Source organism: Apodemus sylvaticus, chromosome 2, assembly GCF_947179515.1.
Source record: "Apodemus sylvaticus chromosome 2, mApoSyl1.1, whole genome shotgun sequence".
In the NCBI taxonomy this organism is placed as follows: domain Eukaryota; kingdom Metazoa; phylum Chordata; class Mammalia; order Rodentia; family Muridae; genus Apodemus; species Apodemus sylvaticus.
The window spans coordinates 154,062,618-154,076,213 of record NC_067473.1 but is presented as its reverse complement, the minus strand read 5'-3'; the positions used below and the strand labels follow the sequence as shown (position 1 = coordinate 154,076,213).

Here is a 13,596-nt window from a genome sequence, read left to right as displayed (position 1 = left end):
TGATTTCTTTGCAGCTACGGTATGTATGTCTAATACTCTAATACTGGGCACATGAGATGGCTCAGATGGTGAAGTTCTTTCTGCCCAAGCCCCCATGTCTTAGTCAGGGCTTCTATTCCTGCACAAACATCATGACCAAGAAGCAAGTTGGGGAGGAAAGGGTTTATTGAGCTTACACTTCCACGTTGCAGTTCATCACTAAAGGAAGTCAGGACTGGAACTCAAGCATGTCAGGAAGCAGGAGCTGATGCAGAGGCCATGGAGGGATATTACTTACTGGCTTGCTTCTTCTGGCTTGCTCAGCCTGCTCTCTTATAGAACCCAAGAGCACCAGTCCAGGGATGGCACCACCCACAAGGGGCCCTCCCCCCTTGATCACTAATTGAGAAAATGCCTTACAGCTGGATCTCATGGGGGCACTTCCCCAACTGAAGCTCCTTTCTCTGTGATAACTCCAGCCTGTGTCAAGTTGACACACAAAACCAACCAGTACACCCCGTGACCTGAATTTGATCCCCAGAATGACCACAAAAGCAGGAAGCAAGAACTACCTCTGTTCTCTGACCTGCACATGCACAGTGTGGCTTATGTGTGCTCCCAATCTCTCTCTTACACACACACACACACACACACACACACACACACACCATTAATAATAAAGATGAAAATATCCTAGTACTTCAAATTTATTGAAATGGATATTACAGCTCAATATACCATCTGCTTTTTATGAACTTTGTTTTTGTCAGACGTGGAAAAACCCTGTATTCTCTATTTGTTCCATGTAATTTTCAGAGTAAATTTAATTAGATCAAGGTGGGCAGTGGTGTGGTTGAAATGCTTTATATTACTACTGATTTTTTTGTTTTTTTGAAGCTCAAGGACAATTTTATTAGTGACTAAAGGAAACCCCCAGGGCAGGCAGGTTGTAAATCTTTGCTGCTGCCTGGAGAAAGAGACTGGAAAGAGGCAGGAGAAAAGCCTTGCTGTGTAAAGTGTCTGGGAGGCCAGACAGCAAGTCTCCACACTGAGGAGTGAGCAGAGCACTGGAGAGTGCTGGGAAGCCCTGGATACTCACTGTCAGGGAGAGCATGCCTGCAGAAGAGGCAGAAAGCTGGAAGGAAGTCACTCTTGTCTGAGTCATGTGGAGAACTGACTGAGTCTGGAGAGACACGCAGAGGGGAGGGAAAGGCAAAGGCTTATCATCGCCAGCCCTAGGCAAGAACTCAGCACAACCCCAAACTGGGTTTCAGAAAATGTCTACATCCAAGTCCATTAGAGCGTCTGTCCACTGGGTCTCTAAGACTGGACTTGTGCTGACCCCAGGATATTTTCAGGGTCTTAGCCACTGGAGTCGCCAAAATCACAGCAAGATCTCTCCCACATTGCTTCTAGTGAGAGAAAAACAAAGCCATCATTTATTTTGTAGGGTAAGCCAATCGCGGGCATGTTTCTCTTGGCACAAGAAGGGCTTTGGGGTATTGAGTTGAGCCAAAGTCTCAAGTCTAATATCCAGGCTGTAGTTTCCTTATCAAGAAGAAAATTGTTAGTGAGAAATGGTTTCCTAAAATAACTACTGGTTGTTATTATTATTATTATTATATTTTTTGCCTAGTACTGAGTTACTGAGCAAAGAAATACAATTTTTTTACATGATTACATATTTGCTGATTTCACTTTAATTCAGTAAACTTTGGCTTTTAATTGAAAATTTGAATTGGGTACACGTGTTCACTTGTAGTTGTTAAGCTCAGTACCATGACTAACAGAATCATGAAAGGTGTCTTTGTATATCTATTTTGTTTTATGTTAATCTGCCATTTGTGACAGGCTTGGTAATGACTCCCATTACCTTATAAGGCAAAAGGGACTCTGTAGTTGTGATTGATGGTGTGTGTGTGTGTGTGATCACTATGCACTCCAGGCTGGCTTGGAACTTGTGATCCTCTGACTTCAGCTTCCTAAGTGCTAGGATGATAGGCCTGATTCCAGGAAGAGACAGAGAATGAGGGAGGTACCCAAGAATCACAGTGGGTGTCCTTAGCTGTGACCCACAGCATTGGGGATGTGGAACCTGAAGAGGCCTCCTCCTATAACCAGCCAGGCAGGATCCCTAATGGATAGGGACACCAACACCCACAAAACTTTCAACCTAAAATTTAGCCTGTCCAGGAGAAATGCAGGGATGGTGGATGGAGCAGAGACTGAAGGAATGGCCAACCAATAACCAGACCAACTTGAGACCCTTCCCATGAGCAGAGAGTAAATATTGTGCTGAGTGGAGACAGGAGAATCGCTGGGGTTTGTTGGCTGCTGTCCAAGCTCCAGATTTTCAGAGACAGAGAGGCAGAGAGACAGGGAGAGACAGAGAGAAAGAGAGAGAGACTGGAGGCTCCCTGCATCCCCCCCCCCCTCCAGGCTCTAGGACAGCAATGATTGTTTCCAGAGGGAAAGTCCTCCTGCCAACTCAGTGACTGAAGGCCCCTCAGTCTGGCCCCTGGAACATTAAGAAAAGTTTATATCCTTTTGTGGCTCTTAAGTGGGTGGTTTGTTACAAGAAGGAGACACTCTTTCAAGCTTCTTTGTTTATCATTCATTGGCTTAGATAGTCTTTTTGCATCCGTGAGTGTTGAGTGTGTGTAGTGTATGTGTGTGCAGGGCTGGGTGCACACGGAGGCCAGAGGAGGATGTTGAGTGTGTATGTGTGTGTGCATGCGTGAGTATGTTAATACACATAGCAAGCACTACATCATCTCTGTTGGCAGCTGTGGACAGGAAGCTGTGTTGTGGAGATGTAGCTCTGTGTCATGCACGGGCATCCTAGTTTTTAGTCACAGACCTGTGGTGGATTCACCCGAAGTCTTTCAGGCACCTCCCTGCTGCGTAGCTCTCATCAGTTAGTTACTGGGCCATGTAACTCCAGCCGCATTAACAGCTCAGAATGCCAGTCTCTGATCCCTGCTTGGTGAGGGTGACTGCTACCCTGTTCATGATGCCTTCTGTTAGGGTTCTCTCTAAACTCCACCCCACAATTACCTGGCAACAGCCAGGTATGCTCCGCCCCTCAGTTGCCTGGCAACAGCCAGGTAGGCCTGGCCTATAAAAGAGGGTGCTAGTCCCTCCTCTCTCTCTTTCTTTTCTTATTCCTCTTGCCTCTCTTCATCTCTCTTACTCCTCTTGCCCCTCTTGGGCTCTCCTCCCCTCCCCCTCTCTCCTCGTGCTCATGGCCAGCCTCCACTTCTCTACTCTCTCCCTCTCCCTGCCTTTCTCTGCCTCCACTACCCCATTAACTCCCATCCTCCGCCCTGAGTAAACTCTACTCTACACCATGTCTGTATGTGCCTGGGCATGGGCCCGCCTAGGCACCCCCTTCCCCCACACCACCGTGTACCACATTCTCTAAAACCTTCTCTTTTTATGAACACAACACCTTCTTCTTCTCCCTGGGGGAAGCCAGGGTAGAGAGTCCTGCTCATTTTACCCTCTCCTTTCTCAAAGACCACAGCACTTTATGTTTTTCTTACTTAAGTTTTTATTAGCCTCTCTCCTTCCAGAAATAAACTGCTGGTGCTTTAGAATTTCGTTCTCTTGGTAATTGCCTTTGCATAGAAAGATGAATCAATCTTTCTGAGAAAAGATCATGGCATTCCAGGCAAGACAGTGATTGCTATGTCACTCTCAGAAAATACGTGGGAGTCCGTCTCTTCCATGAAGTAGGCCCATGCAGCCACAGTCCATCACACTAGCTTCCTGTTGCTACTCAGATGGTCCATGGGCTGAAGAAATCAGCTCTATTTGGTGTCTGTCTCTTGTAGAAGGAGAGGAGACTGTGTGCTGAAGTCTGGGAGCTATTCTCCTTTACCGCGGAGTCCATATACAGACTTCTGGGCTTGAGCACTGTGGTCCCCGCAGAGCAAGATGAGCTTGGGAGTCTGTGCGTGTCTAAGGAGCACCTTCGGGGTGTGCTGCAGCGGGCCTTTAAAGATCAATTTGATTATTATTTTCTATAGCAGCCCTAGAACCTGAATCACTTCCTGACAATTTGCCTCGGTTTCTGTCAAGTCTCCTTGCTGCTACTTTACAGGATGGGCTGTTCCCTCACGGGTGTTTCTCACCCTGCTTACAGCCGGCACTCCCCACTGAGTGTGAAAGGCCTTTGGTAGAGATGGCAGACAGCCCTATCTATTGTTCACTAGAGCTGCCTGCTGCACCTCAGGTCCAAGATGACTCCAGATGGAAGCTCAGAGGTGAGTCAGGCACATCAGCTGTGGAGACTGTGCTAGGAGGAGAGGCGAGGGGCATTACTGGGAGGAGAGTGTAGAGTGAGGACGCTGTGAGGAAATAGTGCAGGTTGAATTTGCAGTGCTGTGTGGACGGTCAGCGTGGAGCGCAGCTGTCTCCGATGATTCTTTTCTGGACACCCACTTCTGTGCTCCCAGCTCATGCCCAGCAATGGCAACCCTATCTTTTTTGTTGTTAATATTTCTCTTTATCCTTAAGGACTCTATACATGGAGATAAGCACACGCCTCTTTATTGATCCCAATCTAATCTAAAGTCGGAGCGCTTTGCTAGAGAATTTTGTCTGTAGTCAGGCTATGCTGATTGATATCCCATCACGCCTGTTTCGGTAACCACAGAGAGAGAAAAGCAACAGTTTTATTAAGGGATGAGGGTAAGATTTCTTGAGATGAGAAATGGATTCACACGTGTAGATTTGTTTCCTGTTTCTTACCTCCCCCTAACGCCCACACCCTTCTTGTGCAATTCAGTGGCAGTGAGGATCGAAGGCACTGGGGAGCCAAGCCAGAGACTACCAAAACCCTTTTTATACAGATTCTTGTCTGAGACAGGGATTCATGTAAATCCCAAAATTAATCTTTGATTTTACACATCAAGCAGGGGACTCCAGGAGACATATTCTCTTCTATAGTTTTTTAGATTTTCTGTTACATAATTTTACCACCCTTTTCCCCCTTCTTTTTGTACCTTTTGAAAACATGGCCATGCTTTCTAAATCGAGGGCATTTAGATATATTTCTTTTTCTATAAACTATATAGAGCTACGCATTATTATATGTGTGATTTTTCCTTTATCATATCTGCTCTAATTTTTGAAGAATAGAAAGGTTAAGTTAAAAGGATGTATATTTTGAAGTATAGAACTTAATAATATGATATTTTATATAATATATTAAGTAAAGAACCTAATAATTAGTAGTTGGAACTAATATATACAAAAAATAAAATAAAGTAAATTTTTTGTTTTACTTTAAGTTGGATGGTGGCTACCCAAATACAAATAACTTGATAACTTTTTTTTTCACTTACCAAACCACAACTAAAATGAGTTTTTTTTTTTTTATTAAGAAGTCATTTATGCAGCCAGACTCAGTGGTGCACACCTTTAATCCCAGCACTCAGGAGGCAGACGTAGGCAGATCTCTGAGTTCAAGGCCAACCTGGACTATAGAGCAAGTTCCAGGGCAGGGTTACACAGAGAAACTGGCTGGGGTGGTCGTGGGTAAGCACAAATAATAAAAAGTCATCTATGCTACAAATCTGGTGTATTCTTAGTTTTTAATTTTCATTTTATTTTTTGAGACAGGGTCTCTCTATGCAATCCTGGCTATATTGGAACTCTCTCTATAGACAAAGCTGGCCTCAAACTCACAGGGATCCACCTGCCTCTGTCTCCCCAGTGCTGGAGTTAAAAGTGAAATTTATTTTTGCTGTTGTCCCTTTGTTTCAGTGTTATGCTAGAGCTTTGGGATTCATGAGTGAAAACATTTGCCATGTTGAACTCTTAGGAAGGTTCTCTCACTGTGAAATTACTTTAAGAAGTCAAGAACTTTTCATCAATACAAATGTATCAGAACAATTTACCTAAAAATTGAGTAGGTGCAGGAGACTAAAGAGGAAAATTAAATTCTCTCTTTCTTTCTGAGACAGACTCTCACGTAGCCCAGGCTGGCCTCATGTTTTCTGGGTGACTTTGCATCACTGATCCCTGTGTCTCTGAATCCCAAGTGCCACCATTATAGGCATGGGCTACCACATCTAGCTTGAAAATAATTGTTTCATTTCAAGATAACTAAGGGAATAAAAAAATCTTTATAATTTTTCTTTACACATAATTTCCATGCCATCAAACTATAAGACACCTATGGTTTTTTATACAAAAATCTGAAAAAAATCCTTTCATTTTCAAACTAGAAATAACAGTATTCTTGGAGAAAGTGTGCCACATAATTAATATGACACAATGCTCTATCCTCAAACACAAGGCCAACCTAAACTTACTATACATCCAATAGTTTCTTGCGAAACAAGGTGAATTTGATCAAGTACATCTGAGATGAAGTTTACTTTATCTTGGTTTAAATTTTATTTACTTAAAATTTGAGCACAAGCCGGGTGGTGGTGGCGCATGCCTGTAATCCCAGCACTCTGGGAGGCAGAGGCAGGCGGATTTCTGAGTTCGAGGCCAGCCTGGTCTACTGAGTGAGTTCCAGAGCAGCCAGGGCTACACAGAGAAACCCTGTCTCGAAAAAAAAAAACCAAAAAAAAAAAAAAAAATTGAGCACAAGGTTCAAGAAGGATACAAAAAAAGGGGGGGGGGGGGATGGATAAAAAAAATTTGAGGATACAAAAAAAAAATTAAAAAGCAAAAAGTCTCACCCTCTGTTTCTGCTCCTAATCACCCATTTCCTCTTTAAAAGGGCAAACACTATCAAATGCCTGGATGACTTCTGCATTTGATCTTGGCCAAAAGGCTGAGAAGTGTTCTTAGATTGCCTTCAGTGATGTCAAGCAGCTCTTGTTCTAAGGGCTGTGTCTTTCTTTTAAGTCTATATTTAAAAATCACTTCATATTGGCTTTAAAAGAATCCCTCCTCAGAAGCTACATATTTCAAGGCTATAAATATATCTGGCTGTTTTTTGTTTTATGTTTTCTGTTTTTTTGATAAAAATTTCATTTTTGGTTGAAAGATTTAGACAGTTGGCCTTCCTACAGACCGTTGCAGCCATAAGCAGCCTTGTGAGTGTATTTTGCACATGTGTGTGCATCTAGGAAAATGTTTCTCAAGGAGAAATTGTTGGGGCCAAAAGGCAAAATGCTTTTCAATTTTGGTCAATTATGTCAAATTGTCCTTCAACCACTAAAAGGTAGAGCTTGTACGTAGCTCACTGTCCTAGTCTGAGAGGACTGAAGCCACAGTCGCAAAGGCAACGGTTCCCTTTAACGAGAGAGCAAGTGCTTGCCCTAACCAGGAGAGGAACCTGTGAGGCCTGGGCCCCTGTTCCTCCAGGAAGAATTGCTACAAGACGCCAGAGGTTCCTGCCTGAGTTTCTGTGCCTGGCTCAGGGGTCTTGCTTTGGATTATGTCTCTGCAGCTGTCTTACACCGGCCCAGTCTTTCTTGCCTTGTGATGGTGGCTTTGGGACTTTTGACCATGATTCTCACGAGTCTACTGATTTACCAACGGATCCTGTGCTGTGGTGAGTGCTGACTTCATCTCCAAATTAACCTTTCATTTTTATATGCAAGATGACTGTTAGTGACAGGGCTTTACAGATTCTAGAGCATTCATGGGATTCAGCTCCACTCTCCACTTAGAATGCAGGCCCTAACTTTCAACAGAGAAACTCCCAGGAAGTTGGTACTTTTCTGATCCAGGCTGATTATGCCACAGTTGTCTGGGAAAGGTGCGAGACCACTAAATGCAATTTGAGTCCTCGGTCTGGAGACTCCAACCCTGGTGCTGTGTGCAGCCTTCCTTTGGAAGTTACCTAATCTTTATGTGACACGAAAAGCTTTCCCTACGTTCTAGTTCCCGATCTAGAACATGTATGTGTACCACAGTTGTTCACGTATGTACGTCTCCTGTGGTGGGATGGCTTATGGTGTTTTTATGCAAAAGAGTCTCATGGAAGGAGACAATTGAGAGATCATGGAGTCTTATTTCCAAGATGTTCACACAGTGCCCACTCGTTTCCACACTTTAAAGGAACGAGGATTGTATCTTCTAGAGAAACCCGTTAAGGAGAATTCTATCACTTTTCACTTTAGTATCTGTGCTTTTCTATCAGAAAAAAAAAAAAGTTTAGGTAGTTACTTTAGTTGAAGATGAATCTTCTCCAATTTCTACTGGTTCCAGATGATCACATCTGTTGGTTCTTTCTGGTTTGTCTCCTTTTCCTATACACCTCATGCATGCTGTCTTGAGGCTGGATGCCCTGAAAGATTCTGAACATGTGAACTCATGAACTCTGTGAGCTCATTGGGGGTAAACAGACAGTACCTAGATGTGCACCATGACAGCGTATGCACCCTATATATGCTGTGTGTATGTCACATGGACACAGATGGCTTGCAGTGTTCTATGTGCCTGTACTATGTACTATAGACAGGCTGAGCAGACATTTGGTCAGAATCCAGGCCTGCTTGGTGGAAAGTACTTCAGGAATGATGAGTTGGACATTGTGGACCATTCAGTTTGAGGTCATATGTTATAGATTTCCCTAAACTTTAGTTTGAAAAGGGGTAGGGCAAGGTAGACACTGGAGAGGCCACGTTTCCCTGTATCTTCTTTTTACTTTCCAGGATCGTTTGGTTTAGGCTCCAAGGACTCTACGTGTGCCCACTGCCCCAGCTGCCCCAGCCTCTGGATGAGGAATGGGAGCCACTGTTATTATTTCTCGATGGAGAAAAAGGACTGGAATTCTAGTCTGAAATTCTGTGCGGACAAAGGCTCACATCTCCTTACATTTCCGAACAACCAGGGAGTGGTAAATGAAAACATAGAAAATATAGAGCTATTCCTCCTCCCTCCTTCTTCCTCTCCCTCTATTTCCCTCCTTTTAGATGACATCTTACTATGTAGTCCAGGCTGGCTGTGAACTTGTGGTTTTCCTGTTTCAGCCTCATAGCTTTTGTGTGTGTGTGTGTTTAAATATTCATTTATCTGCATTTGTATATGTGTTTATTTTTTAAACAATAGTTTATGTGTATTTGAACATTTATTTTTGTGCACACATGTGTGCACACATGCCATGGTATGCTTGTGGTATGCATATGTGCAATGCTTACCACCATCTCAATACTCTCTCTCTCTCTCTCTCTCTTTCTCGTGCGTGCACACACAATCTCATGCACATAATGTTTGCTTGCATTCCAGAAAGAAGGAAAAGCACAAAACTGAAAAGTATGAAGATGTTATGGTAGATGAAGTGGGGCACATCACAGCATGCATGTGTGGAGGTTCTAGGCATTGAACCAAGGTTGTTGGGTTTGGTGGCAAGCACCTTTCTTCACTGAACCATCTTGTTAGCCTGGATTTTTTTTAGTTTTAGTAGACTTGTATAGCTGGGCAGAGTCTCAGTCTGTAGACCAGGTTGCCTGGAGCACCCTGGCTCCTACTTCAGCCTCCAGAGTGGAGGAATTACCAGTATGTGTCACCACACCTTGGTTTTGTTTTTGGTAGCTTTCTGGACACACATGAAACTGGGAATATTGCTCATACCATTACATGCTCCAGAAGTGACAACACACACGTGTTCCATTTCACCTCTTAGGGGGATAAGAGTCCTGGGCTAACACCCTTAGGCATATCTTTATGCTATATCTTCAGTTGGACACATGTACACTCGCCTATACACCCTAATCAACCAATTGGAGGACAGAGAAAAATAATTTTATTTGCATCTTAAAGCCTTATTCACGTGGGATGGCATTCAAGAGTAATATGGTGAAATTTTTGAATATCTGGGATCATCTTGAGATGGAAGGGCTGGTCATGTGGCTTAGCATTGTATGGGTCTTGAGGATACTAAGCCATCACAAGACAGGGGTGCTCTTTCCCACCCTCAGAGATGTCTTCCTACTTCAGTGTCTTATTAGCTCCAGTTCCTCCTTTGGAGATGATGAGAAAATGCAATGAAGGTTTTTCTTCTCTCTTGTGGTTATGGAGATGGAACCTCAGTCTTGTATGTACTAGATAATCGCTTTACCATTGAACTTCACCGCTCCAGCCCAAGAAGTGAAAGCTTTTCTTAGAAAGCCGGGGGAGAGACCAGGCACATTCCTCTAAGCGGTCTTTCTAGCCAGTGGGCCCAGAATCCCATGAAGCCTCAAGCCATCCTGAGCATTGGACTGTCACTTCACCCCAGTCTCTTCTTTCTCCCTCATTCTTCCTTGCTACCCCAGTAGGCACACCCAGAACTCAGAAGAGGCAAAAGGGGTGGAGATTTGTACTTAGTAGGCTTTTGTCTTTCGTAGCATGATGCCTGACTCCACAGTTTATTCTCCCACAAATACTTACTAGATACAGTTTTCTATATTTCTTCAAGGTGTTGGGAAGCTTGTAATCAAGAATTCTTGCCATCACCGTGGTAAATTTTAGACGAGGTAGGCAATTGAAGTTATAAATAAATATGGTAATTCATGCTTTGGAGAAGATGTGCAGTTTGATGAGATGGTGACTGTGGACATTGTTTTAGGTGGACCCCTTGGAAGCAGGACCAAGGCCTGCATGATGACAGTCATTGAAAATCCAGGGGGCCATAAAGGCTATGCAAGGACCTCATCAAGAATGCTGTTGGCCTGTTACAAAAAAGAGAAGGCAGATGGAGCAGGAAGTTGGTGAATGAGTGGTTGGCAGTGCCAGCTCATACAAGCCTTTGTACGTGTAGTCAAAATTTTAGGTTTTTAAAGCCTGAAACCCAGTGAAGAGAAGATAGAGGTGCTTTTGGCCTTAATAGACAGCATAGAGGAGTTTCCGAGTGTCTGCTGTCCCTGGGCATGCAGAGAGAATTTAGTCTTCCTTTGACTCTCTTCTTGCTGGTGAGGATGCAGTCAGGCAAAGGAAAGTGTCTAGAGCAGAGCCCATCAATTCTTTCTCTTCAGGCACCATCTTCCAGGAATAGAATAAAAATGACCCCCAGTTGGGACATTTAGTAGCATCATAATCATAGAGTTGAAATTTCACTGGGCTTTCTTGGTTTCTGAATAAAAGACAATTTTCTCTGAAGGAAATTGTTCAACAAACACTAATCTAAAATACTGTAAAAGGTCACTCAAGTAATTCAGCCCAAATTCAGTTAATTCAGCTGTCAGTGGAAAATACTGAAAATGTCATTATTCATTACATGAATGTTCAATCTCAACGACAAAATTAATCTTCTTGGATGCATCCTTTGTTCTGTTTAATGCATTGGGTAGTTCCCTTCCAGCATAAACATCTTCATTTGACTGTACTACTACTGCACAGAGCAGAGTGTCGGGTCTCCTGTCCCAGTGGGTAACACAGCACTCATGTGGGTACACTTAATTTAACTCTGTCTTGGGAGCCTGGTGGGGTCACAGAGCACACAGCTGTGAGTGTAACTGCGGTTGGTGCGGTGGATTGTGAGTGAGGTGAACGCTCCGGCAGCAGGGACTGCAGGGTCGAGTTTCTTTCTGCTGAGTATCTATCAGGCTACATCTAATCAGAAAGGAAGTAGCAGTGGGGTGGAGCTGACCCATTATCTTATCTGTTATACTGTGAGAGAGTGCTTATATGCACTAAAGGTCAGTTCTGGAAGGCGGCTCCTTGTAAAAGACAGACTTCTATTAGAACCCAGAGCCCCATTAGAATTAGAAGCTAAAGAGGGCTTAGTTATCTGAAGTGGTGGTTTGCCTCAGTTTCCTTCATTTCAATAAAATCCCCTAGAGCAAATGGCTTAAATAGCAGACACAGCTTTGGAGACTGGGATGTCTAAAGTCAAGGTTGCTACTGAGAGCCCCTTTTAGCTCATCTGTGGGTGTCTTGCCCTGTGTCTTCATTGTAGAGAGAGAGAGAGCTTCAGCTCCGGTCCCTTCTAATGTTAAGGCCGTAGGGATCCTGTCTTAGGAGTACCATTTAATGACCTCACCTAAACCCGATCAACTCAAAGCTATCTACTTTCAGATGCTGTCACGTTGGACATCAGGGTTTCAACATATGAATTTTGGGGGGTACATAAACATTTAGTCCTCACCTGGATCTGAGAGAGAGAGACACAGAGAGAGACAGAGAGAGAGGCGGGGAGAGAGAGAATAAGAATGACTATGTGATTCACTCAAGGGGTCCTGGGTGTCTTTGTTGTCTTTATTCACCATCTTCAATCTTTCTCTTAGAACCCGTTGCTAGAGTATCTGGGCCAGGACTTTTACTGGATTGGCTTGAGGAACATTGATGGCTGGAAGTGGGAAGGTGGCCCAGCTCTCAGCTTAAGGTAAAGAGTTTGAGGAGGGAGGGCCGTGAAAGAAGAGAAAGGAGGAGGAAGGACAAACCTGGGGAATCAGAAGGAAGACAGCAAAGGGTGAAAAGGAGAGCTTTGTGGGGGTGGGGTGGGATGGGGTGAGGGGTGGGGGTGGGGGATGCTTCTCTAGCACAGAGGAGAATAGGAGGGTCCTTCCTGATTGGGTGGCCCCTGGGAGGGGTGAGGGCTGCTCCTATGGCTCTGACTAGCCACCAGGCCATTTCTGCTGCTCTGACGGACTAGCAACAAGCTGCTTCTTTATTTATACAAGTCTCACAGAGCAAAGACAGACTAGTGAGATCCAAGTGATACAGACTATGTTTGACTTTTCGCTACATGTCCAGGGTTACAAGTTCAGTTACAATTAAAAAATACAAGCAGAACAGATGATTATTCCTCTTCTTCTTCCTCTTCCTCCTTGTCCTCATCCTCTTGCTCCTCCTCCTCCTCCTTGCCCCCCTCCTCCTCTTCTTCTTTGCCCTCTGGTTTCTTACAGGATTCTTTCTAACAGCTTGATACAGCGGTGTGGTGCTATCCACAGAGCTGGCCTCCAAGCCTCCAGTTGTGAAGTTGCTTTGCAGTGGATCTGTAAGAAGGTCCTTTACTGACGGATGCCACTATGTCCTGAGCCTCAGATCTGCCACATGTCTATACAAAGAGGGAATGGGCCTGGGGAATCTTTGTCCATGAATGTGTGTTTAACCTGTTACAATATGCCATTAGACAGAGGATTAGCATAACTTCCTGAGAGCTGGCCTTTTCCTGCTGGGCTTTCTCAGCGACTGTGTAAGTATTATGTTAAAGGCTAACTCTGGGCAAATGAAATAAAGTTTATTTTCATGACTTTTCCTGCAGACACTCACCCTGGTTCTCTCATCCCTTCCTCTGCTGTCTTTGTTAAAGATGTGTGGGGAACTATTCATCCACAGAAGAATGAACCCCTGCTGTGCCCAGTAACACATTACATAGGCATCAACAAGACACAGAAAGCAAACACCTCATGTCCTCACTCCTGCTCAGGAGATGGACAAGCTTGTGCCTGAACTGTAGGGAGAAGGGCAGTGGTTACCAGAGTGCAGGAGGTGATGGGTGGTAGAGATTGGTTAACGGTTTGGCTGGAGTGGGGTGACAATAATGATCAATAATTGTCCTACAGTTGCCAGTTTATTGTGAACTTCCAAATAGCTAGGGGCAAGGACTGCGGGTGTTTCCAAATGCCTGAAGGACCAACTCGCTGAGCACTCCAACCGGGTCATTTCCCACCCACATTGAAGTATCACGCTGTGCCCCATTAAGTGTGTACAATCATTATC

The 13,596-nt window shown here is 44.2% G+C and overlaps 1 protein-coding gene across 1 annotated transcript; it reads left to right on the top strand.

Annotated features, from left to right (window-relative positions):
- The first annotated feature begins 4,036 nt into the window (after positions 1–4,036).
- On the top strand, positions 4,037–13,126 carry Klrg1 (killer cell lectin like receptor G1). The gene is made up of 5 exons (XM_052174769.1): positions 4,037–4,247; positions 7,397–7,501; positions 8,607–8,791; positions 12,159–12,256; positions 12,780–13,126. Exons 1-5 carry the CDS (start codon positions 4,166–4,168, stop codon positions 12,889–12,891), a joined length of 582 nt encoding a protein of 193 aa, XP_052030729.1. The 5' UTR covers positions 4,037–4,165; the 3' UTR covers positions 12,892–13,126.
- Positions 13,127–13,596: the final 470 nt, after the last annotated feature.

Coding starts and splice junctions, on each gene's coding strand:
- Klrg1 (XM_052174769.1), top strand. CDS start 4,166: ATGGCAGACAGCCCTATCTATTGTTCACTAGAGCTGCCTGCTGCACCT. Junction 7,502..8,606: donor CCAACGGATCCTGTGCTGTG/GTGAGTGCTGAC, acceptor TTTACTTTCCAG/GATCGTTTGGTTTAGGCTCC. Junction 8,792..12,158: donor TTCCGAACAACCAGGGAGTG/GTAAATGAAAAC, acceptor TCTTTCTCTTAG/AACCCGTTGCTAGAGTATCT.